General features: G+C 44.5%; 1 protein-coding gene and 1 long non-coding RNA gene across 3 annotated transcripts in view; one reads left to right on the top strand and one right to left on the bottom strand.

Annotated features, from left to right (window-relative positions):
* On the top strand, nt 1–24,743 carry TRAF6 (TNF receptor associated factor 6). Of its 2 annotated transcripts, XR_013840869.1 has the most exons (8): nt 1–482; nt 12,968–13,300; nt 14,559–14,709; nt 15,823–15,981; nt 17,528–17,599; nt 19,324–19,401; nt 20,438–23,808; nt 23,899–24,743. XR_013840869.1 is itself a non-coding variant. In XM_079984371.1 (7 exons), exons 2-7 carry the CDS (start codon nt 12,996–12,998, stop codon nt 21,275–21,277), a joined length of 1,605 nt encoding a protein of 534 aa, XP_079840497.1. In that variant the 5' UTR covers nt 1–482; nt 12,968–12,995; the 3' UTR covers nt 21,278–24,743. The 2 variants fall into 2 exon arrangements, 1 of the variants encoding a protein (XP_079840497.1); XM_079984371.1 differs by having other exon boundaries at nt 20,438–24,743.
* LOC307220594 overlaps nt 22,936–26,493 on the bottom strand; it is a 144,469-nt gene continuing 140,911 nt past the window's right edge. The window contains exon 2 of the long non-coding RNA XR_013840964.1: nt 22,936–24,150. This is a non-coding gene — a long non-coding RNA (uncharacterized lncRNA). The remainder of the gene's footprint in view (nt 24,151–26,493) is intronic.

The raw sequence follows: 26,493 nt of genomic DNA, 5'->3' as shown, positions 1-26,493 counted from the left end.
AGAGAAGAGCGCAACTCTCGGCCTTGTCTTCTTTCCCTCCGTGAGGAGAAGCGGGCGCCTGGCGGGGCACAAACACCTACTGACTAACGTTTAAAGGCATTAAATCAATATCCTATCAATAAATATCAATAATATTGAATGAATAAATAAATATTAAATGTGTCAAAGTGGGTTCCGCCGCGCTGAGGGAAGAGCGCAACTCTCGGCCTTGCCTTCTTTCCCTCCGTGAGGTAAACGGGGCGGCGCTGTGAGGCGCGCGGCCTACCTTCGCTTTCCCCTCGGCCTCCCTCCTCGCTCGGCGGCGGAGGCGGAGGAAACTCCTCCCTCGCTGCGCCGCTTCCTTCCCTCCGGCTTCTCCCGGCCTCCGCCTTTCTCTCACGGGCCATTTCCACAGATGAGGACGAGTCACCTGGCCGAGAAGAAGGCGGCGGCGGCGGCGGCAGCGGCGGCGGCGGCAACCGGGCTGAGGTAACCGGGCTGAGGTAAGCGCCGGCTTCCCGGGCCGGCTTGGCTCTCTCTCGCTCGCAGTTTGGCGGCCATGGCTTCCGCCTCGCCTCCTCGCCGTCCCCACAGCCCAGGAACGCCGCCCTCTTCCCCGGCCGGGGAGACACGGCTCAGACGGGCGGGTGGGTGGGTAGCAGCCCTCGCCTGACAAGGCCTCGTTCTTCGGGGTCCAGGCCCGAAGGTCGCCCGCGGGCTTCGCTTTTCCTCCTCCTCGGGAGGTTTCGGTTCCGCCGCGCCTCCTCCTTCGCCGACCTGTTTTGCGCCGGCTTTCAGGATCGCTCTGCGCCCTTTTTGGTGCGCGTGGACGCGGAGGAGGCCCGTTTCTCCGTTCCCAGCAAGGCCTCCTCGCCTTGTGGAAGGAGCAATCGGGGGTCTCTCGGCGAGCGAATGTGGCTTTAAACCTTTTATATATATATATTTTGGGTTTGGGGCCTTTTCTCACGTTTGCTTTCCCTCTCCGTAGATCAGTGATGGCGCCACCTGTTTTTTGGGACTACAACTCCCATCATCCCTGACCACTGGCCCTGTTAGCAAGGGATGATGGGAGTTGTAGTCCCAAAACAGCTGGAAGGCCGAGTTTGCCTATGCCTGGTCCAGATCATGCCTGGTCCTCTATGGCAGGCATCCCCAAACTTGGCCCTCCAGATGTTTTGGGACTACAATTCCCATCATCCCTGACCACTGGCCCTGTTAGCAAGGGATGATGGGAGTTGTAGTCCCAAAACAGCTGGAAGGCCGAGTTTGCCTATGCCTGGTCCAGATCATGCCTGGTCCTCTATGGCAGGCATCCCCAAACTTGGCCCTCCAGATGTTTTGGGACTACAGTTCCCGTCATCCCTGACCACTGGTCCTGTTAGCAAGGGATGATGGGAGTTGTAGTCCCCAAAACAGCTGGCGGGCCAAGTTTGGCCATCACTGCTGTAGATGCATTGGGTGGGTGTGGTGAGTCGTGTTTCATTCTCCTCTTTGCACAAACCAAACTAGATGACTAGCTGAGCAACTGCGGGGGAAAAGGTTTGTAGGGTGAGCCATGAGAAATTCTTTTTTAAAAAAAAAATCCATCCTGGTCCAGGTTATCAAGGCAGTTTTATCTGTTTCCGCCCTGTTCCCATCCTAGGGGTTGGTAAAAAAACCTAGGGCTTAAAAACAACACAAATTGCATTGCATGGGGTTGGACTAAATCATAATAATTATTATAATTATAATTATTTATTATTTATACCCCGCCCATCTGGCTGGGTTTCCCCAGCCACTCTGGGTGGCTCCCAACAGAATATTAAAATCACGATAAAACATCAAACATTAAAAGCTTCCCTGAACAGGGCTGCCTTCAGATGTCTTCTAAAGTCAGGTGGTTGTTTATTTCCTTGATATCTGATGGGAGGGCGTTCCACAGGGTGGGTGCCACCACCGAGAAGGCCCTCTGCCTGGTTCCCTGTAACTTGGCTTCTCGCAGGGAGGGAACCGCCAGAAGGCCCTCGGCACTGGACCTCACTGGGTCCCTTTCAGCTCCACAGTTCTATGATTCTATGAAACACATGGTTACATTATTCCATTTTTATTCTTTTTACGTTTTATATGAACTTACAAAGTTATGCAAATAATTAAAAGCTGGTGGATCCTGCTCAGCCACCAAGTGAAAAATCCTTTGTTGCTTGTGTGGTGGTTCATTTGCTTCTAACTGGATAAGGCCTGTGGTATCAGAGAGCTTGCTGTTTTATTTTATTGTTAACAGTCTGGCCTGTACCAGTGTCCTTAGGGCTAGCTAGCAGCAAGGAATGAAAATTTTGGGGAAATTCGAAATTAAATAACAATAAAAGAGCACCGAAACAAAATTGCATGGAGTAAAAATAAAGCTATTATTTATTTCAGTACAGCGAAGGGATGGAACTGGCAGAAGCTGATAGTTTTAGGCAATGGCATTACAAGCTGGTGCTGTTAAATGCCTACCTATGCATGGGTGTAGCCAGGATTTTTGTCAGGGGGCAGGCCTTTTTTTGGGGGGGGGCCTCAGTTTGCTATGTATTTTTATTGACTGATTGGGGGGCAGTTGCCTCCCCCCGCTACACCCATGTACCTATGCACATTATTGACCGTTCATCTGGAAAATATTCAAGCTTGCCCTCTTGATGAAACCTTGAGGAAGAGAGTTCTGTCTAGATATAGACACATTTGGTACTGCAGATATCAGGACACATTTTCTGCTGATTCCCTGAGATGGTAGTGAATATGACGCTTTGAAGAGTGTAATTGAGTACAAGAGAGTTCCGTCTCTTAAAGTTGTGTAGTGCCAAAGCCACTTTCCAAAGGGTTCAAGGTCAGTCCCATGGTTTCTAGAAAACAATTTAAATCCAAACAATTAAAACGTGTGTTTGAAACTGATGCCCCATGAAGTTTCTGTGCAGTTACCAAGCATGGCATCGTGTAGTGTTTGTCCAATAGTAGTAGTAGTAATATGATGATGATGATGATGATGATATCTGCCTTCAGATGTCTTCTAAAAGTCAGGTAGTTGTTTATTTTCTTGACATCTGATGGGAGGGCATTCCAGAGGGCAAGCGCCACCACCGAGAAGGCCCTCTGCCTTCTCTCACTTCTCTCAGGGAGGGAACCGCCATAAGGCCCTTGGAACTGGACCTCAGTGTCCGGGCAGAATGATGGGGGTGGAGACGCTCTTTCAGGTATACGGGCTTTAAAGGTCAGCACCAACACTTTGAATTGTGCTCGGAAACATACTGGGAACCTAACTCTGAGTGCAGCTTAGTAAGCCTTCACTGGGTTCCAGAGAGTGTATCTGATGTGTGTATCTGGTGTGTATCTGAAGAAGTGTGCATGCACACGAAAGCTCATACCAAGAACTGACTTAGTTGGTCTTTAAGGTGCTACTGGAAGGAATTTTTTTTGTTTTGGGTTCCAGAGGTTATAGTAGGGATGTGCAGTTTAAGTCCAGCAGGCCAGATGTGGCCCTTCTGGCCTCTCCATCTGGCCCTTGGGACTCTTCCCCAGGCCACACGCACACCAGCCCTGTTCCCCCACCATCCTCAGTGCTTTGCCTGACTGGGCTGTGCCTTGGGACTGTGATAGGGCTCTTGTTTGTCTGGACAGAGGCTGGGGAGGCATGTGCCTGAGTGCAGAAGCCCCTGGCTTTCGTGTGGCTAGAATGTTGCCTGCTGTGTGAAAGTTTGCATCTTGCCACTTCCCTCTGGCCTTGGCCACAGCTGGTGCATAGCCCTTGGATGGGTCGAAAAGGGTTCTGAACCCTTTTCAGGCAAAGTACTGCTGGTAGACTTTGTCAGTGGCAGTCTACTGAAATTCCCAAAATGGGGAGCGGGAGGCACTGAAATTTTCCAGGATCCACTGGATCTCAAGCCAGCTCCACTCCTGCGCAGTCCTCCCAACCATTAGGCCGGCTAATGTGCTCAGTGCTCAGCCAGGATTTGGATGGCTCTGCTAAGGTTTTAAAAGACCTAGATCAGTACTGAATATTGTTGTACCATTGTACATACTTAAGACATCAGTGATTTTAATATCAAATTGTTCATTGTTTTGAGGTTAAAGGAAGAACTTTTAGACACCTTTTGTGTGTGGCACACAATCTATTATGGTTTCTTGTTGAAGAACAGGGTGCCGGTATACTTCCATCGCATAAAATTGTAAAATGAAAGGATTTTTTTTAAAGCAGAAAACACGTATCTGGTGTTTGGTTTTTGGCTCAAGTGACAGAATAAATATAGGTTATTAAATCTGTAAGTATTAGTGAGGCCAGGATAGTAATACAAATCTTGGAAGGGACATGAAGTAACTTTATAAAGGCAAATATGAATGCTGACATTATCCCTGCAACTCTTTATGAAGTGGTGTGCTCCTTGTAGAGAGAAACATGTTGTGGCTTGGCTGGTTTGTAGGTCTGATTTCTCAATGGGGAACTCTTAATTTGTAATCTTGGGTATTACAATAAGTATTTTATGAAAGTATATTTCCTTCTTGAGAAACTTCTTCACAGAAGTTCACAAACCTTACAAATGTATTGTAAAGTATTTGTCAATCTGTGGGAGCTGATGTCCTATGCACTGTAGATGAGGAAAATGTGAAGAGTAGGAAAAAGTTCATAATGTATTTCTGTGTAGGCATGCACCTCCTTTACTGTAGGAGATTCTTGTAATGGATGTTATGTGGACGCTCTGTTTAATAAGTGTATTTTAGAAAGCAATAGTTTGATCGTCTTCTAAAAATTCGTAACTGGATGGCTTTGAAGTGAACCAAATCAATCAGCTGGTAAATAAAGCAGTGTCTTTTAATTTTAACCAATATAAGAACTTTTTATAGTTACTGGTATAAATAAAGGGTTGTGGATTTTTTTCATCTTGTGAGCAACCTTTTGGGAGCTGCATGCAGGGCCAGAGACGAAAGTAGGCAGAGAAACAGATACGACTCTTTGTACAGGAGGCTATATCCCTATTCCCAACCATACATCAACATTTCTCAATCCTCTGCCCAAGCAAGCAAGAGGCATTCAGTTCAAGGACACATTTCAGAGGAAAAAGCATTCAATGGGTGAAGGGGTGTGGCCTCAGAAAAGGCCTGGGGGCCTTACAGTTGGGCCATATTAAGGTAAAGGGACCCCTGACCATTAGATCCAGTCGTGGCTGACTCTGGGGTTGGGGCGCTCATCTCGCTTTATTGCCCGAGGGAGCCAGCGTACAGCTTCCGGGTCATGTGGCCAGCATGACTAAGCTGCTTCTGGCGAACCAGAGCAGCGCACGGAAACGCCGTTTACCTTCCCGCCAGAGCAGTACCTATTTATCTATTTTCACTTTTGACGTACTTTCAAACTGCTAGGTTGGCAGGAGCAAGGACCGAGCAACGGGAGCTCACCCCATCGCGGGGATTCGAACTGCCGACCTTCTGATTGGCAAGTCCTTGGCTCTGTGGTTTAACCCACAGCGCCACCCGCATCCCACATTGGGCTATATTAAGGTAAAGGTAAAGGTACCCCTGCCCGTACGGGCCAGTCTTGACAGACTCTGGGGTTGTGCGCCCATCTCACTTAAGAGGCCAGGGGCCAGCGCTGTCCGGAGACACTTCCGGGTCACGTGGCCAGCGTGACATCGCTGCTCTGGCGAGCCAGAGCCGCACACGGAAACGCCGTTTACCTTCCCGCTGGTAAGCGGTCCCTATTTATCTACTTGCACCCGGAGGTGCTTTCGAACTGCTAGGTTGGCAGGCGCTGGGACCGAGCAGTGGGAGCGCACCCTGCCGCAGGGATTCGAACCGCCGACCTTTCGATCGGCAAGTCCTAGGCGCTGAGGCTTTAACCCGCAGCGCCACCTGCGTCCCCTTGGGCTATATTACCCTGGTATAAATGCTCTTTAGAAGAGGGGATTCGTTCCCATTCTTTCTTGTAATAGGCCTATAACGCTTAAAGTGGTTATTCAAGTCAGGGATGGGAATTCTGTGACTTACGGATCTCCTTAAGCCCACCAGCCTCTCCATTTTGCCCAGCAGGCCATTTCGGCCAGGCCATGGTCACTTGCTGTGCAGGTACAGGTGGAGCTTGCACAGTGCTTCCCAAGAACCTAGCAACTGGCACTTCAGAAGCGCTTTGCAAGCATGCTTAAGAAGCACTAAGTACAGGGCTCGCAAAAGCAATCAGCTGATTCTTAGGTGGTTTGGAAGCTTCCAGTTCTTAAAGGAGCTTTTAAAATGGAACATTTTTTCCTTTCCAAAGGAAGCAGTTTGTAGTCAAAAGTGCTTCCCCCAGTTCTTTGAATGCACACTGCTTTCTCAGCAGAGGGAAAGAGTATTTCCCCTCAGCAGAGGCTTCAAAAAGTCTCCCTCGGACTGATGATCAGCACCCAGTAGGCAAAGTTGGGCCATGGTGAAGATAAGGTTCTGGCCCGTTGACCAGATCTGGTTCCCCATCCCAGGTCAAAGTGGGCAGAATTATTTGGAGGACATCTGTTTGGTTCTCAGGATATCAAATAACTAATGAATGAAATGCTCTATCCAGTTGTTCCTTTTTAATTAATGTTGGTAACAATGAGGATATCTGGAAAAGGATATCATTTAATTTTCTTGTTTCTTTTTCTTTCAAATTTGAACTCTGCCTTGCGATTTCTTTATAAATCATATTGTGTATGCAGCATTCATGAATTAACCTGATAAGAGATGTTTGCTTACTGGATTAGATTAGTATATGAATACTGAAATGGAAAGGAACACACTAAACAGACCATAATACCTGAGACATTTTAAATACATTAGGCACAAGACCTACATGCATGAAGCTGTATTCAGTTTCCTTGTTTATCTGAAACACAAACTGAAACTTGCCTAACGCTTTCAGGTGCTTCTTAAACAAAGCTGGGGATTTCCCTCATTGGTAATAACTACAAACATAAATTAAAGCTAATCATACTGACTTTCCGGTACACTACTGTGTAGTTAGGACTCTGCCTGGGCTCTCTTATCTACCATCTTGTAGAAAGAGGGCTGCTTCATCTACTGTGTATTTTGGACAGTGGTTTGTCCCTTTGTTTCTCCTCTATGAGTTTGAACGCCTTTTGAGGTATCATTGGCAGACTCTGCATGAAGATTCCTGAGATGGGGGTTGAGGTTGGGTTACCAACTCCCATTTTGAGTTAAGATGGCAGGCCTAATCGCCACTTTGGTGTAACTTTGCCTTCATAGGTTTGGCAGCCTCTTCAGATATTATCACCAAAGTTGGCATGAGGGTTCCTGAGATGAAGGTGGAAACATTTGTTGACATTTGGACAAAGCACCATTTTGAATCAAGATGGCAAACCAGAAACATGACTTTGATGTGACGTTACCCAGGTCCAACCTGAAAAATTATACTGTCCATTTAAAAATCACAGTACCTTGGTACCTCGGGTTACATACGCTTCAGGTTACAGACTCCGCTAACCCAGAAATAGTGCTTCAGGTTAAGAACTTTGCTTCAGGATGAGAACAGAAATCGTGCTCTGGCGGCGCGGCAGCAGCAGGAGGCCCCATTAGTTAAAGTGGTGCTTCAGGTTAAGAACAGTTTCAGGTTAAGTACGGACCTCCGGAACGAGTTAAGTACTTAACCCGAGGTACCACTGTATGTATTTGGTTTCTTAAAAAATTTGGGCAGTGCTGGGCCGTCTTCATTCGAGTAACAGGAGGTTATTCTTGAAACCTTTCAACATTTCATAGTGGTAGATTAAGATTGCTTCTGTACACAAGGGGTTTTGCAGTCCACTAGTGTGGTCTGATGGACAGTGGTGGGCCAATACAATCTAGTCTCAAATACAAGAGTGGGTGGCGCTGTGGTCTAAACCACTGAGTCTCTTGGGTTTGCCAATTGGAAGGTTGGCAGATCGAATCCACTCGACAGTGGTAAGCTCCCATTTCTCTGTCCCAGCTCCTGCCAACCTAGCAGTTGAAAAGCATACCAGTGCGAGTAGATAAATAGTTACCACTGTGGCAGGAAGGAAAACGGTGTTTCTGTGCGTTCTGGCACTCATCACAGTGTCCCATTACACCAGAAGTGGTTTAGTCATGCTGGACACATGACCCAGAACAGCTTCTGCAGACAAACACCACTCCCTTGGCCTGAAGCGGAATGAGCACCGCCCCCCCAAATTGCCTTTGACTGGAGTTAACTGGACAAACCAGAGATCCTGCACCGTTACCTTTTTTACCTAAGTCTCAAAGACGCCACAAGGAGTAAGAAATTGAAAGCTGCTGTCTCCAGATGACAAGAGAAGGGAGGCAGGTTACTTGCTGCCAGTGTTCGAAATCAGCAGGCGTGAGGTGCATTTTGCACCTGGATTTTGACCATTTGCAACCAAGTGAACATTCCTGGGCACCAGAATGGCGCCTGACATCTCCACCATCTTGAGGTGCATGCCTGGGGATCGTTGGATCTGGGCTCTTTTCATACACTAGCACCCCATCCTGTAGAATTCGATCAGTTAAATTTTATCTGCCCAATCGGAATGAATTTCTGGAACCGGTTTGCTTTTTCTGTGCAGCTTAAGCAAGAGTAGTCACCGCTAGGAAAAAGAGCTTGGGGTAGGCCAGGTATGTGGACTGTCCCTGGAGCAAGAGACTTCTCAAGGTTGTCATCTGAACTGAGAATCAATCACAGTCCAAAATTTGAAAAATAAGACTTTAGTCCTGCCCAAAAATGGCAACTAGATATTCCGTTTTGGCGACTGTAACCTTGGTTTAGGGAGCCATTTGACTCCTAGCTTATATACAGTGGTGCCTCGCAAGACAAAAAGAATCCGTTCCGCGAGTCTCTTCATCTAACGGTTTTTTCGTCTTGCGAAGCAAGCCCATTAGCGGCTTAGCGGATTAGCGCTATTAGCGGTTTAGCTGCTTTTATCGGCTTTTATCGGCTTATCAGATAAGCGGATAAGCGGCTTAGCGGCTTAGAAAAAGGGGGGGAGGGGGAAAAACCTGCAGGAACTCGCAAGACATTTTCGTCTTGCGAAGCAAGCCCATAGGAAATTCGTTTTGCGAAGCACCTCCAAAACTCTTTTGTCTAGCAAGTTTTCCGTCTTGCGAGGCATTCGTCTTGCGGGGCACCACTGTATTTGAGTTTGTAACACTGCTTGCTGCATGGTAAGGGATGCAAAAATGACACCTGTACAGTCTTACCTCGGGTTACAGACACTTCAGGTTGCGCCTTTCCGGGTTGCACACCGCACCGACTCCGGAAGTACCGGAATGGGTTCCTTCCAGGTTTTGGCGCATGCACCGAAGCACTAAATCGCGCTTTTCGCATGCGCCGAATCGCGACCCGCGTGTGCACAGACGCGGCGCTGCAGTTTGCGAATGCTGCGGGTTGCGAACGTGCCTCCCGCACGGATCACATTCGCGACCTGAGCGTTCACTGTATATGCAGTATATTGTGTTTAACACACACACACACACACACACACACACACACACACACACACACCAGCTGATACATTTAAAACAAAACTCAAGTAACAGAAGAACATATTTGGCTAATATTGCACATTGGAGTCTAAATGTTTTTATGATAGTTTTTCTGAACTGAAGACATTACCTTAAAAGCAGTAGAAAGTTTTGCCGACTTGGAGCAAGATTGAGCACACAAAACTTAATGCACCTGATGAAATGAGCGTTGCCCCTCAAATCAGGGTGTATTGACAGGAAAAGCCTATGTGTGTGGTAGTGGGATTCTCCAGCTTTTTCAAAATACTGAATAAAATTAATCATGAAGACAAAATCCCCACCATTTCAAGTAAAGCTAGAACTCTTTGTTCAGGAAACTCCCACAAAGAAAAACATTTGTGTGCAGTACTAGAAGCTGAAGCTTCAGTGGTGGTTTTACAAAGCAATTGTTGCTGTTTGATTTTTCTCTTTAATCATTAACCTTCTTGTGCTAGAAAGTAATTGCTGCTATTGATTGGCAATTCTCAGGTTCAGAAATATCAATACTGTTGTCTCCGGTAGGTGTTTGGAAAGGTTTTATTATTGTTTACAGAAGGCAGTCCTGAGATTTTTTCCTTTTTTATTTTATGCCCTCCAGTCCACTTCTGTTGCTTTCCTGTTGGTATATCACCTTCTGTTGAGAACGTGAAGCTGTCTAGTTTTGTTGCAGATAATCCCTCTCATACGCAAGGTGGTAACGGAATGGAGGAGCTGCTGACAGGAGGCTACATAATGGGCAGCTGATCCAATAATCACTACAATTTAGTATTCTTGTTATTATATTATTTATTACATTTCCATACCGTCCTTCATTCAGAGGATCATAGGGTGGTTTACAATATAAAAACACAAAAATGCATACCATAATAATAAACAAACAGTAACCCCACACATAGTTTATAAAGCCATAGATTGTTTCAGTAGCCAAAAGCCTGAGAGAAGAAGGCATGTAAAGGTGTGTAATGAAGGTGCCAAGCAAGCCTCCATGGGGAGAGCATTGCACAAGCTGGGAGCCACCACAGAAAAGGCCTCTTCTCGTGTTGCCACTCTTTGGACATCTCATTGAGGAGGGACGTGAAGAAGGGTCTCAGATGATGATTATGGGGCCAGTTCATATGGTATACAAAGTAGTATGCAAAGTAATTCTCTTTTCTCTCACCACTTTTTCTCACTAAAATTTAGTTCTGTATTGGTAAATGACATCGGGGAAAACTTTTTAAAACAGGTGTTTTGTTCTACTTTATCTCAAATGAATTGGTTTTTTGGGGTGTGTGTGACATATTCTTGAGCTTTGTCAGGGTACAAGGAACCTTATGAAGGTGACTCAGAGCCTCTAATGAGCCTTCATTCTGGTGCATGAGCTTAGCTTGCCAGTTTTCCCTGATCTCATGTTCCAGCACAGGGTCACCCAGAGCTGCTGGGCTGCCTGTAGGGAATCTCATACCTTGCATGTTCTTCACACAGATATATGATCTCAGCTTCAGTAAAAAGTTGCCAAGCTTTCTGTTTCTCGTGATCTAGCAAGGGTCCAGGCAGGCAAAAACTTGTCTGAGCTTAAAGCAGAAATTTGGGCCTGCTTAAAACATGGGCTATGGACGTGGGTGGCGCTGTGGTCTAAACCACTGAGCCTTGGGCTTGCCGATTGGAAGGTTGGCGGTTCGAATCCCCGAGACGGGGTGAGCTCCCGTTGCTGAGTCCCTGCTCCTGCCAACCTAGAAATTCGAAAGCACGTCAAAATGCAAGTAGATAAAGAGGTACTGCTCTGGTGGAAAGATAAACGGCGTTTCCATGCACTGCTCTGGTTTTGCCAGAAGCGGCTTAGTCATGCTAGCCACATGATCCAGAAAAACTGTCAGTGGACAAACGCTGGCTCCCTCGGCCAGTAAAGCGAGATGAGTGCCGCAACCCCAGAGTCGTTCGCAACTAGACTGAACTGTCAGGAGTCCTGAACTGTCAGTATCTTTACCTTTTTAAAACATGGGCCAGGGTTTTCTTGACTACCGTTTGCTTCCTTTCTACCCCACAGCTTCTAGGGTTGTCCTTTTTACCATGTATACAAATCCCCCCCCCCCCCATGCCCCAAGTAACAGTTTAGTGTTTAGTATGACAGCACCTGCCCTTTGGAACTCTCTGCCTCCTGAGATCAAGCAGGTCCCATCACTGTAGTCTTGCAGGGGCCCAAATTTTCTGAGCTGGCACCCACCCCTCTTCCATAACCTAGGATGTGGAAATGCCTGCGCTCGAATGCCCAAACGTCACCTCGCTAGCCCACTAGTAACTGCTTGCTAGCCCAGTCTTGGGACTCCATCTGCTTGTTACACTAAATGCTGCCCTTCAACAAGCCACACTAAATGCTCTTGGTTTGACATCTTCGCTTGTGCCTAGCCATGCCTATGACCTCCCATGTAACTGCAGATCCTTGCAACCTGTGACTTGCCTTATGTACCGTTCACATTTGAAAAGAAAAGACTTCTGCAAAAGCAGAGCCGTGAGTTCCAGTTCCTCATTAGACAGCGAGAGCCAGGACGGTAGATACTGACAGGTGGTCTGGACTTTTAAAGAGAGGGGGAGGCAGATTGAAAAGATGTTCTTGGTGTGGTTGTGAAAGCAACTGGGAAGATGGCACTTGTAGGAAGTACCAGTTTTAGCCATCTTGAAAATATAGAAGTTGAATCAGAACATAAGCGGAGCCCTGCTGGATCAGGCCAGTGGCCATCTAGTCCAGATCCCCGTTCTCACAGTGGCCAGTGAGATGCCTCTCAAGCGGGATCTGAGCACACTCTCCACTTGTGATTCCCAGTAATTGGCATTCAGGATCATTCCTGTCCCCGAACCTGGAGGCAGAGCATAGCCATCACGGCTAGTAACCATTGATCGCCTTATCTTCTGTGAATTTCTCTGATCCTCTTTCAAAGCCATCCAAGCTGGCCGCCTTTGCCTTCTGTGGCATTGAGTTCCATTGCTTAACTATGCACTGTCTGAAGAATTATTTTACCTGTCCTGAATCCTGCCCCTGACGCTATAACTTTACTCGTAAGAGGAGTTTCTCCATCCCCTTGGATCACTTTGGGTTCTCCCTTTTGTGAACCTTTTCCAACTCTTCAATACAGTCAGGCTTCATGTTACGTTTGCTTGAGGTTGAGTGTTTTCAAGTTGCGACGGAATGGGTTACTTCCGGGTTTTGCTGCTCGCGCATGCCCAGATGCACAAAATGACGTCATGCGTAGAAGCGGCGAATCGGGACATGCGCGGAGGCGAGTTGCGTTCTGTTCAGGTTGCGAATGGGCTTCCGGAATGGATCCTGTTCGCAACCAGAGGTACCACTGTATCATTTTTGAGGTGAGGCAACCAGAACTGTACACAGTGTTCCAAATGCAGTCACGCCACAGATTAGTACAGCGGCATTGTGATAATGGTGGCACAGGGATTGCGATTGCTTTGGCAATATGTGGTATTTGAAACAACTAATTAATTATTTTTTCTCTCTCTCTCTGTTTCTTGCCCGCAGAGCACTCTCTGGTCCCCTACGTGTTACTATGAGTCTGCTACACAGTAACAGCAGCTTTGAAGCCATTGGTCAGGATAGCGGCTGCTGTGCAGCTATGGCCAGCTGTTCCATTGCTGGAGCCAAAGAAAAAAGCATCAACACCAGTGTCAGCAATGGCACTGGCGGGACACTTTCAAACTCTTTCATGGAAGAAATCCAGGGCTATGATGTGGAGTTTGACCCTCCGCTGGAAAGCAAATATGAATGCCCAATCTGTCTGATGGCTCTCCGGGAGGCAGTGCAGACACCATGCGGACACCGTTTCTGCAAAGCTTGCATTGTCAAATCCATAAGGTAAAGGAGCAGTAGACTTACTTCCGGCAGTAGTTGAAGTCATTGTCTGTAACGAAGGGCAAATCATCGCGCTCACCGTTGCACATGTTTCTGAGACACTGGGTTAGTGATTACGTTTCCATGTCAGCACTGAGTTTGCAAGTAAACTTGAGTTTGTAGCCCATCTCCAAAGCGTCGGTTGAACAGTTTTTCTCATGTATGCCTAAAGTGTCAGATGGAGTGCAGTTTTAAGCAAGAGGAAGCTCCCAATTACACTTGGGATGTCAAAAGAAAATAAGTGGGAAGTCTACGTACAGATGGACCAGGTTGCAAGCCGGCTAGAAAGATAACGTGCCTTTCACTGTTGCCGCATAAATCTGATGTCACAAATTCCCTCTTAAAATTTATGTATTTTTAAAAAGCTAAAAGTATCAGGGATAAGGGTGGTTTGGAGTGAGAGGGCTACCTTATTATTGGAAGATCCAGCATTTCCCTTGACTAGTAACCCAAATGGCCAGTTTACCACCCTTGATGTTTTCCATCTTGCGAATGGGGTGTTGGGATATCCTATCTCAGCTACAGATGCCTTCAATGGGTTGAATCCAGGAAAATGTGAGCAGAACTCTGTACAATGGGAGCTTTCTGGCTTCTCCCCCCTCCCCCACAAAAAAAGCTATTTCTTGAGTCCACTGGAATGGTGTGGGATGAGCAGGGGGGGGGGCGGTATGCAGCAGGAGCCAAGCCAGAACTGGAGAATATGATGACTGCAAGAATAATTTTATTTGTTATTTATTTTATTTCCAGATTTGTAAATTACTCTACATTCAGAGAATTCACCAGCAGTGTACAGAAAAAATGCTTTTATGTTGCTTTCCACTGCCCTTGTGTTTTGCAAGTAGGCAGTATATAAATACATTTATTAACAAATAAATAAAAATATATAAAGTAACGTGGCACATAAAATGTTACAAAACTGGCAAGAATAACTAAAACACAGAATTTGCATTAATAGATATACAGTAAACCCGCAAATTATGGGTTCTGGGGATCACTCTTAAAGCCAAAATAGTGTATAGTTAAAACACATTGGTTGCAATAGTGGGTAGGATTGCCAAAAAAAATTCCCCTGGACACCCACCCCCTTTTATTTATTTATTTTAATTTGCCAAGTGTGTAAAGCTGATTGAGCACGAGTTAAATGTGTGTAACTTGCAAGCTTACTGTAGGCTGGATATTCTGTTTACCTCTCTATGATGTATATTATTGCTCTTTTTGATAGAGATGCTGGTCATAAATGTCCAATCGACAACGAAATTTTACTCGAAACTCAACTCTTTCCTGACAACTTTGCAAAACGGGAAATCCTATCGCTGACGGTGAAGTGTCCCAACAAGGGCTGTCATCAGAAGATGGAACTCAGGCATTTAGAGGTGGGCTTTCAGGGTTTCCTTTTGCAGAATTGCCGCCCAGTCCTGAGCAGTGTCAGCATACCGTAAGACTTTTTGGAATAGCTCAAAGGACACCTTGTCCCCATTCCCTCACTTAGGGTGGTGGTAGTTATGGTTGCTACACCTGTGGCCCAGTGAAGTTGTGACATCCAGGTGACTTCAGGAAGGTCCGTTGATCAAATTTTTCCCTCCAGTAACATCAGATTAAAGAAGTGAAGAGGGTTTGGGACATGCTTTAGCTGTTATTGCAGAAGCACCTGTCAGTGCTGTACTGTAGCACGTTTGATTGGTGTTAAGCATATTGTTGATTTTGCAAAGTCTGTTTCTCTTAAAATATAATAAACAGATCTGTGCCCTATTGCAAAAGTGCCACATTTTCTAAAGTACTTTAATTGAGGAAGCTGTGAAATCTGTGCGGATCATGGTTGCATGAATATTGAGAAGTTATGTATACCTGTACTTTCATGTAAGAAATCTGAATTTTTGAGGCAGCCCTTGAATTAGAAGCAGTTATGGACTGAACTTGGAAATCCAGAAATTGAAGGGGGGAACCCACTTCCCTCCATATAAACAATATAATTAATAATTTCTCCTCCCTGGCAGTAAAACACAACAATAATAAATTAAACAACTAACAATTTGCTGCCCTTTCATGACCCTAAAATGGATTGTTGAGGCAACTACCTCAGTCTGCCTAGCCTCATTCAACTTTGCAAAACAGAAAATCTAGAAAAGTTACTAGCTTGACAGTCCACTTATCCTGTGCAAAGTTCTTTGTAGCTTTCATGAAAAACCAGGTTGGAGGGACCTTTTCTCTTCGGCTCTTAAGAGCTTTCCAGTCTGCTCAACCAGAATTGTTTGATCTCACCAATTGGCTATTTACAAGTCTTAGCTGAATTCAACTTGAACATACTTTTTTATTTTAAGCCATCAATGGGCTTGCTTCGCAAGACGAAAAAACCGCTAGATGAAGAGACTCGCGGGACGGATTCTTTTCATCTTGCGAGGCACCACTGTATATTTTAAGTCTGCTTCGGAATCATTTTGTGTATTTTTATAGGCTAAATTGCTATTTGATCTCATTTTCTTCCACAGGACCATGAGCTGCATTGCGGCTTTGCTCCAGAGAAATGTCCCCAGTGCCATGGCATTTTCCAAAAGAATCAGATACAGGATCATATAAAGCAAGAATGTCCACGACGACAAACCTCCTGTCCAAACTGTGCCGTGTGGATGCCTTATGAAGAAAAAGAGGTAAGTTTCAAAATATGCAGCTTAATCAGAACAGTTGTGTTTGTTTATTTAAATGAAGCATATTTAACAAACATTTGCTAAAATTAGAAATATTTTTTTCTTCCTGTGTTGTCTGATAAGAGTGTCAGTATTTTACAGTTGTGAGAATATGATATTCACAAAGATTTCACCAAGTGATTTTCTTTTTACTTATTTCCCCCCACCCCTCACAAGCAGCTGGATTTATATTTTTATATATAAATCTCGGTTTTAAAAAAATTGCCTTTAAAAAAATAAATCCACATGTCCCAGTTCCATCTCTCAAGCAGTTTACCCTGTTAGTTTGAAACTGAACCTGGACTTCAGGCGTTTTGAACTTCATTTTTTGCCATGTGTTTTCTCCCAAGATTCCCAGCTGGTGGTCTGCTGATCAGAAAAAATTAATCAAAGTGTGAATCAATCAATCAATCAATCATAAATTTTATTTATACCCCGCCCTCCCCAGCCAAGACCGGGCTCAGGGCAGCCAACACCAGGTAGAAAAACAATTGATTGAAATACAACTTAAAAACAAGATTAAAATACAACATTAAAATGCAGCCTCATTTCAGTAGGAACTCAAATCAAAGACTTTTTTGGGGGTGAAAACGTCAAATCTTCACCAAGGCCAACTATCCAGACTGGTCCTACATGGGCCAGAAAAAAGCCAGGGAAGTCCCCAAATAGGAGTTCCATCACAGAAGGAGAAAGGAAAGAGGAAAGAGGGGAAGGGGATCAAGTTGATTCCAAGCCAAAGGCCAGGCAGAACAACTCTGTCTTACAGGCCCTGTGGAAAGAAATCAGATCCTGCAGGGCCCTGGTCTCATGAGACAGAGCGTTCCACCAGGCTGGAGCCAGTGTTGAAAAGGCCCTGGCTCTGGCTGAGGCTAATCTGACTTCCTTAGGGCCCGGGACCTCTAGAGTGTTGCTATTTATGGACCTTAAGGTCCTCCGTGGGGCAGACCGGGGCAGGCGGTCCTGTAAGTACGAGCGTCCAAAGCTCTCCATTGCTTTCCTTTTGTTAGAAAAGGTTTCTAAGGTTTTGTTTTTGTTTTGTCTTTTTAATCTTCCTTTTGTGCTTTCCACATAATATCCTCCATAGATTAGCCACAGTACATGTGAAGTCCTTCCTTGTTGGAATATGCTACTGTTCTTATAGGCTAAAGACACTCGTGAGGCCATAAGGCTATGTAGCAAAAGAGATTTCTGGACCACTACTTAGTGACAACAAGAAAACACAGATTTCAAAACACCAAGGACCTGCTGGTCTTAATATCATTTAACCATATTCTACAAAGGTCTGCTGACTATATACGTGTGCACCTCCTGAATTAATATATTAGTGCTCTTTTAGGAAATGAACTCCAAGTTGCTCACTGGTACTTACTGTTTTCTGTAATGCAAAGATGGGATTTGAGAGAGAGGAGTCACATTCTAGATGGCATTGCATCAAACAATGTTAGTGATCTGTTAGATCCCTTTCGGTGCAATTAATTATTGTTTACTTTCTGGTTTTGGTGAAATGAAGGTTCATGACCAGATGTGCCTTTTAGCAAATGTTTGCTGTGAATACTGCAATACAGTGCTAATCAGAGAACAGGTAAGAATTTTTCTTGTTTGATAGCAAGGTAGTCTAGTTGTGGTTTGACTTGTGTCAATATTTTAATTTCTTTATTTTAATAGTTTGTCATTTATGCGCCCCTCGTGGCATAGAAATACGGACAGGCAGATAATAATTTTAAAATAATACGGAGAACTGAATGTAGGAATGCCAAATAGCAAGAAAACTTTCTTGCATTTACCATCAACTTACAAAAACAAATAGACTATTTTTATTTGTATTCTTTATTTTAAAATTTTCTATACTCCCCTCCATCCAAATACCACAGGGCAATTTACAATATAAAAACAAAAATATAAACAGCATAATAACAAACAAACAAACACAGTAACTCCCCCTCCCAGTTTAAAAGGCCATAGATTGTTTATTTAGCCAAAGGCCAGGAAGAATATTTTTGCCTCACGCCTAAAGATATGTAGACTGTCTCGTCAGAGTGGTGCATACTCTAGTTATCTCCCGCTTGGACTACTGCAATGCGCTCTATGTGGGACTACCTTTGAAGGTGACCCGGAAACTACAACTAATCCAGAATGCGGCAGCTAAACTGGTGACTGGGAGCGTCCGCAGAGACCATATAACACCGGTCTTGAAAGACCTACATTGGCTCCCATTACGTTTCCGAGCACAATTCAAAGTGTTGGTGCTGACCTTGAAAGCCCTAAACGGCCTCGGTCCAGTATACCTGAAGGAGCGTCTCCGCCCTATTATTATTATTATTATTATTATTATTATTATTATATGTAACAAAGGTGCCAGGGAAGCCTCCCTTGGGAGAGCATTCCCCAAGCGAGGAGCCACTGCAGAAAAGGCCCCGTTCTCACGTTGCTGCCCTCTGAACCTGTCATAGGAGACACATGAAGAGGGGCCTCAGATGATGATTGCAGGGTTTGGGTTGGTTCATATGGGAAAGGTGGTCTTTGAGGTATTGTGACCCTGAGCCGCTTAAGGCTTCATAGGGGAAAACCATTGGCAGCCAGTGTAGTCAAGCCAGAAATTGCGTTATATGCTCAAACCGTCTTACCCTGGTGAACAACCTGCCCACTGAATTCCTCACCAACTGAAGTTTAATAATATTTTTATTATTATTTATACTGTGCCTGTCCGTCTGGGTTTCTCCAGCTACTCTAGGGAACGGTCTTCTAAGTTTCTGCCTTCTTCAGAGGCAGCCCCATTTTTTAAAAATTTAATTAAATTTTGATTCACTTGTAGGATTATAACAGTCCAAATCTGTGTATGTCAGCTCCGGAGTAAGTCTCATTGATTTCAGTGGGGGCTTGCTCGCAAATAAGTGGGTGTAAGATTTGCAGCCTTAAATTACCTTTTGCATTGTATTGCATTGTTAATTGCCTTAAAATTTTCAGTTGAAGGTCATCTTGGGAATCTTAAGTAAATAAAATAACCTATGGCATATGCTATAAACCAGCAAACAGATTTTTCTCAGAATAAGCTTTGTGGGCCAAAATGTAAATATGCAATTACACACTGTTGGTGGTGGTGATGTTGTGGTGTGGAGAAGATCCCATATTAGTCACACTCTGGGTGTTGAAATCAATGGTCTTCAGTGGGTCTGCTCTGAGCATAACTTAGTTGTATATCACCCTATATATTCTATATGTAGGCCACCGATTACTGTTTCTTATAAGTGTTGATTTCTGCACTTTACAAACTGAAAATTACAGTGTCATCTCTCCATCCGTCTGTAGCTTCCTAATCACTACGATAACGATTGCCCAACTGCTCCAGTACCGTGTACATACAGCCCCTTTGGATGTCCAGAAAAAGTAAGCCAGCACTTCTATTTGCTTCTTATTTGGTTGAATTTTGTATTGCTACTTTACTGCCCCAAAAGCCTCTTTTTCCCCTTGGTTTACCAGAGACCTCTGGGCAATGAAATGGGCTGGATTATGGGTAAAGCACAAGTGGCAAAGGTCATGTTGCAAATCCAACCAAGCACAAGGGATAACACGTAATCCTGCCTCCTGCATTAGTGAGGAGGGCAGGGAAGATATCATTCACCATAATATCTTTCTGAACCAGTTCTATGAGATGGGCATTTGGGGCACTGTTCTGCAGTGGCTGTGGTCCTATTTCCGGGTTTAGTTTCCAAAAGTAATACCAGGTGGTTATTTTGTGGTCCTTTGGGCGTGCCACAGGGTACCATCCTGTCCTCAATGCTATTTAGCATCTATATCGAAGCTGCTGAGAGTGGTCGTTGGGATATTGCAGGCGCGGGAGGTGTCATTGATGCGCTCATGATACCTACCTCTGTTTCTCTGTAACATCTAAATCTGAACACGTGGGCCCTGTTGAAAAGGGTATGGATGGCTACATTTCCCCATCTCTGAAAAATGCCAACATGGTAGCTTTCTGCATGGTGTTCATCATCCCCTGATGACATATAAAATTAAGCTTTACAATACGAGGACCTTCCAGATGTGCTGTGAAATAAGGTGATCTGCCTGAACTTGGAAGCAGGTAGCACATGGTATAATCCTGATCTCACCATTCATTTAGATCAGCAGTGACACAGGTTTGTGCAGAAAATCTGTATTGAGATTTTTTTTCTCCAAAGCCTTAAATTGCTTTCCAATAAAGGCATCTGAACAGTGCAGTAGTAGCACTTTCATTCTGTTCAGTTTTTCAGATAATAATATTTCTCCTTGTTCAGTTTTTCAGTTCTTGTTTCAGACAATCACTGGAAGATTAAGCCAGTTCTGCTTTTAAACACAGTGGTTTTTTCCTTGCCCATTAAGGCTCAGTGCTTGACTTTAGTCAAAGGAAATGCTTATGGAACTATGTGCCTTTATTTAATTACAGATGCAGAGAAATGAGTTGGCACGGCATATGCAGGAGTTCACCCCAGTCCACATGAGAATGATGGCTCAGACTCTCCTGAATATCACTAATTTCCATGGCGCTATCCCATATGACCCATCACCTTCCTGTGAATGTAGCCCAGAGGTCCACAACTTCAAGGAGACGATTCAACAACTGGAAGGTCGCTTGGTAAGGCAAGATCACCAGATCCGAGAACTCATAGCAAAGATGGAGACGCAAAACAACCAGATGAGAGATCTCAAACGCACTATCCGAAATCTGGAGGAAAAAGTCGCAGAAATGGAATCACAGCAGTGTAATGGTATTTTCCTGTGGAAGATTGAGAATTTCAGTGTTTACTTGAGAGCGCAGGAGGAAGATAGGCCTGTTGTAATCCACAGCCCAGGCTTCTACACAGGGAAACCCGGCTACAAACTCTGCTTGCGGCTGCATATCCAGTCCCCGAATGCACAGCGCTGTGCCAATTATATTTCCCTTTTTGTTCATACGATGCAAGGGCAATATGACAGCCACCTGCCTTGGCCCTTCCAAGGCACCATACGGCTTTCTATCCTGGATCAGTCAGAAGGATCGTCAAGGCACAACCATGAGGAAGTGATGGATACCAAGCCCGAGCTGCTGGCTTTCCAGCGTCCCATGGTCGACCGCAACCCAAAAGGCTTTGGATATGTGACGTTTATGCAGTTGCAGGCGCTAAAACAAAAAACATATATAAAGGACGATAGTATCCTAGTGCGCTGTGAGGTCATAACACGCTTAGACTTAAACAGTCTCCGAAGGGAGGGTTTTCAGCCTCGTAGTACTGATGGGGCGGCATAGGCCACCAGGCTTCAGGCTTGAGCTTTTGCTGGTCAACTGTGATATAAGGACTGCAGATGAATAAAGAGATTCATCAGAATGGCAGATCCTTGAAGCAGAACCAAAACTGCCATTCTGAGATGCTTTTCAGAGCATGGAAAGTGTTTCCTCTTTGAGTTATTTGTATTCAAAGTGGTAAAGATGACGTCCTGATGGTCTAAATAAGTAAGCTAAATAACTATGCTATGACGGGTATGTTACCAAAAGTTAATAAAAACTATGCAGTACCATTTTTAGGATAGCAGAGGCTTGGTCAGATTCTGCTTTTTATTTGATGGTTGCATTACCTTGATGTATACATCTCAAAGGTGCTGAAAAAGCAAGCACACCTGTAACTTCATTGATACGCTGTCAGTAAGCCTAGGCAGGAATGTTGGTTCTCTGTTTGCCACGCACCTTTTTGCAAACCTCAGTGAGCTTGAGCTGTAAATTGGTTGTCTTCACTTTATCGCTTCCCTTCCCATGGAATTTTGTATTAACAGCTGCTAGTATGGTGGAATGTGTAGAAGTTTTTGATCTATCAAAAAGCTCAGTGTGGCACTGCCCTAGAGAAGCTTAAATGATTTCAGTCTGGTTAACTCGCTGATGAGATCTCCAGGCATCTTTGTCTTCAGCCTTTTGCCTTCCCATTGTGTCTTCTTTTTGTCATATCTCTGATCCAGCTGTATTTTTGCCCTTGTAGCGGTGACAGAAAATTCTATGTGTACAAACATGTCTTGTTTTGTACTTGAAAATGTCTTCTTTGGCGCTTACTTGTAGACGAGTAAGATTGTCTTCCATGAACACGGTCTTAACAGTGAACCTATAAGTGACTGTGGAGGCCAATTCTGGATCCACACGTCCTTCCACAGCGGAGACATTGGTTTCCGGGCGGGAGTTGATCATGGTGAGGGTTTGCCAAACGTGCCTTCCTCTTATCTCGTTTTTCCTTTTCGCTCTGAGTTCATGCTTCTTCAAAGTCCACGACACCTTTGGCAAAGGCTGTTCTTCACAACTACAAATCAGCTGATCAGATTAGGGTCAAGAGTGTTGTATCTGAGCCTAAAATTGAAGAGTGTTAGGGAAGTTTGCTGTCCATAGTTCTGACTTGTGCACAGTGATCAAAATAGAATGGGGCTACGCTGGTGCACAATCTCCAATGTTATTGGACCGGTATATCCTGTGAAAGTCGTCTTCTGTAAGAAGCCTGTGAACAAAATTCATTGGTTCTGATAGAAAAGGTTGTGGGTGATTGTAGCACTCTCAACAATAGCTATGTGACATTAACACAGAGATGTCTAGAAATGTGCCATTCTGGTCATAAATGAGGGATTCATTGTAAAGGCATCCTCAGTATTGCTCACTCAAGAATTCAAAGCCCTCTACCAATGTGTATATAGCCATATTATGATAAGAACCTGGTGGTTCAGGCCAGTGGCCCATGTAGTCCAACATCCTGTACTCACAGTGGCCAAACAGATGCCTGTGGGAAACACGCAAGCAGGATTCAGACAGAAGTGCATTCTCTCTTCCTGCGGTTTCCAGGAACTGATATCCAGCAGCATTGCTGCCTCCCAACTGTGGTGTCAGAGCATAGCCATTGTGGCTAGTAGCCATTGATTGCCCTCTTCTCTTTCAAAACCACCCAAGTTGGTGGCCATCACTGTGACAGCTTGGTCTTTCATTGGCTCTCAGCCCTATAAGGCGTGCATCCTGAATGAGTGAAATGGGTTTTTTAACAGCAAAGAGGATTTACTGTCAATAGGAAGGCACTGGCAAATTTTGAGGATGTGTGAGAGAGACAGACAGAGAGCACAGTTCTCAAAATACATGGTGGCACTAGGATTCCTTTGGGATCGATATAAACATGAGGTCATGAAAGGAAGCATTTTAAAGCTTCCTTTGTGTAAATTGAGGTAAATAGTTAAGATTGGCCCATTGGCTGGTATATCAGATCCCCTTTGCCATCTACTTTCCGCTTAACTTATTTATTGTAGAAGAGATGCATCTTTGGAAACAGGGACCTATGGAACCTTTTCGGAAAAAATAAAATTTTGCCTATACTGAAGATTCAAAGAACCATCTGAGCAAAAACATAAGTGACAGTTTATAAACTAGATATTGCTATGTACTGCCTCTCTGTCTTGTGAAAAGGAAGTGTAGATTTCCAGATTTTTAGTATTTAAATGTTGCATTAGTTTGTGTTCCCTGCTTTACAAACAGAGTTCATGTTGGTTGTAGAGGGTTTTTTTTTTGTAAATAAATAACTACCCCTATAGCTGTATACCCTAGATCCTGGGAATATAGGAACAAGCCCCTTTGAGACTTAATGCCTTCCTTTTATTTCATGTTTATTTTTATTGTCAAGTCAGGGAGCAGGACTCTGTTGTCTGTTCAGCGTTTTATATGTGCATTGCTTTGGAGTTCCTTTTAAGAATTCATTTGATGCCCATCAAAGAAAATGAAGTAGTGTGAAGACTGCCAGTTGTGCACACTGACATCCATATGCCTCTGTACTACTTTCCTTACTAGAGATGGCAAGTAGGGTGAGTGGAAGATGGAGTACAACAGACTGTAACCAGAAACTCTGCATCTTCAAACAGGGTTTCCTGTACTTGCTGCGGCAGGAAAAACCTCTTCGTGAGGCCATGAGACACTTTACCCTAGAAGGCAAATGGAGAGCTCTGCTTGCGAGTGCCAAGCTAGATCAATGGCCTTGGTGCTTCTCCAGCACTGTGACAGCTCCTCTCTTTGCAAAAGACACTTGTCCCACATCATAATGTAAGTAGATATATTCGAAAAGGGTATGTTGCCTTTGAGAACTGAAACATATTAAATTCAGTCACTTTAGTATGCTTCTTCTTTGGCGGTCCCTCGTAGCTGAGTAAGATCGTCTTCCATGAACACGGTTTTAACAATGAGTCCGTAAGGGACTGTGGAGGCCAATTCTGGATCCACACGTCCTTCCACAGTGGGGAAATAGGTTTCTGGTCAGGAGTTGACCACGGTGAGCCTTTACCAAACATGCCTTCCTCTTAGCACATTTCTCCCTTTCATCCTGAGTTCAGGCACACCTGATGGCTACTTCCTACATTTTTAGTAGGGTGCAAGAGCTTAAGGGTTTGTAAAGAGGCTTTATATACTACCGAGGGTTTGGGTTTTGTTTTACCTGATGAGATATAGGAGCAACCAGTTAGGGACAGGCACACATTCCATGAAACACTGGCAGGTGGAGCCTTTTCCACTGAGAGATGGTTTCTCTTTGCCATAACTGGCCTAACACTGATATAGCACAACAGATCTGTGTTACGGGTGATAAGGATGCACTAAAATATTGTCAAATAGTGTCAATTCTACTTGTTTCTCAGAAGAATACTTAATCTATTTTGTAACTCATGCAGAAGTCTGTATATAGTATTGATAAACTAATAAAACCATTATACTGTTCTCTTTGCATTGTACTAGGCTATTGTTTGCCATAATTATACCAAGACAAGGACCTGACTATAAAAAAGCTCAGAAATATTGCTGAGTTTGCTGTGCTTCAAGAACCTGTATTTTGGCCTTATTTAGTAGTCCACCCATCTCAACAGGGAAGGAAAGTGTTTGTTTAGTGATAGGTAATAGCAGGCAACTTGTGTCATTCTAGTGCAGACAGCTCTGGTCTGGTGCCCTCCAAATCTACAACTACAGCAGAGACTACAACTCTCCTCAGCCCCAGCCAACATGGCCTGTGGTCAGGGATGGCAAGTTACAACCAAAAACATTTGGAGGGGGACCACATTTGTGGAAGGCTCTTGCAGAGGTTGGATGGCCATCTGTCATGGATGCTTTATAATGGGCGTGATGTTAATGTCATATTTCCTGGATGGTTCTCCTGTGGCAGTTTTTAAAGGATGACATCTTTTTTACTTCCTCATTTGCATCCCGCTTTGAACACACAATGGAATCCCAGAGAAACTGGGGCATTTCCTGCTTTCTTCCAGTAAGGTGCATGGTGGGTACAAGCTACATACACTTCAGTGTCTTGTCACTTAAAACCAAAATGCAATACAACCAATTTGTATTAGTAGAGTGGCTAACACAGAGGTGTGAAACTGAAAATTTTAGATTTTAAGTCGGACACAAAGTGCAATCTATGCGTGTTTATTTTGTGAGAAAACCGTGGCCAATAAACCATGTAACTGTGCAGAGAAATAGACTTAAAACACCTGTTTCTGTTTAAGTCCACAATGTGCAGTGTAGAGATTAGAGAACAGTGTGAAATTAATTATCTGGGCTTAGACAGCTTATATTCCATGCTGGGGGGTGGGATAAGAATCTGAGTTTGCTTTTGCAACAGCATATGAATCTGGCTTTAGCAGTTAAATTAGTTCACTCCTTAATTCATGAAAACTCCTTGTATCATAAGTGCTATGAGTCAGAGCCTGGTAGGCAAAGACCCAGCAGGTGCATCTGAGTATTACATTAAAAGCTGGGAAAATAAACAGCCTTGCAAATTAAATCCACAAACCTGTTAGCTCATGCGCCTTTCTGTACCTACAGTCAAGAGTGGCAAATCAGCTTTTCTGGTTCCTCAGTCTCCCTTTGAGGCATGCACCTGCACTTTCAAATCTTAGGATGACTTGAATTTTAGCTCCCTGGCAAGAGCTGGAGAATGTTCCTAAGCTGTTCTGTGCAGGCCCCCATCCATGCACAAACAGCAGCACAAATATACTAGCCCACGTTCCCACACAGTGATGTTAGGTCATAGATGGCATATTTATGGCCCAAAATGGGGAATGAGGGGTAGAGCTCTAACTGATCTAGTTTCCTGGAGAGCATAAGAGCCCTGTTGGATCAGACCAGGCATAGGCAAACTTGGCCCTCCAGATGTTTTGGGACTACAACTCCCATCATCCCTAGCTAACAGGACCAGTGGTCAGGGATGATGGGAATTGTAGTTTCAAAACAGCTGGAGGGCCGAGTTTGCCTATGCCTGGATCAAACAAATGGTCTGTATAGCTCAGCAGCCTCTTCCAACAATGACCAACCAGATACCAACCAGCGCTTGTCAGTGGTGCAGAATGTATTCAGGGAAACTAGGATTGCCACCGTTACCCTCACCTGAGATTGACCACGAACTGAAGGTATATGCAGACTACATAGAGGCGCTGTTTGTGTGTGTGTGTGACTTCACCCTAGTTTCCATGTGTTTA

The sequence above is a fragment of the Podarcis cretensis genome (assembly GCF_951804945.1).
Source record: "Podarcis cretensis genome assembly, chromosome: 7".
Lineage (NCBI taxonomy): Eukaryota > Metazoa > Chordata > Lepidosauria > Squamata > Lacertidae > Podarcis > Podarcis cretensis.
This window is presented reverse-complemented; position numbering and strand designations above follow the sequence as displayed.

What these genes read in the sequence shown, in the direction of transcription:
- TRAF6 (XM_079984371.1), top strand. Translation starts at nt 12,996, where the DNA reads ATGAGTCTGCTACACAGTAACAGCAGCTTTGAAGCCATTGGTCAGGAT. An exon ending in CAGTGCTAATCAGAGAACAG is followed by an intron (nt 17,600 to 19,323) that starts GTAAGAATTTTT and finishes ATCCGTCTGTAG; the next exon opens with CTTCCTAATCACTACGATAA. An exon ending in CCTTTGGATGTCCAGAAAAA is followed by an intron (nt 19,402 to 20,437) that starts GTAAGCCAGCAC and finishes ATTTAATTACAG; the next exon opens with ATGCAGAGAAATGAGTTGGC.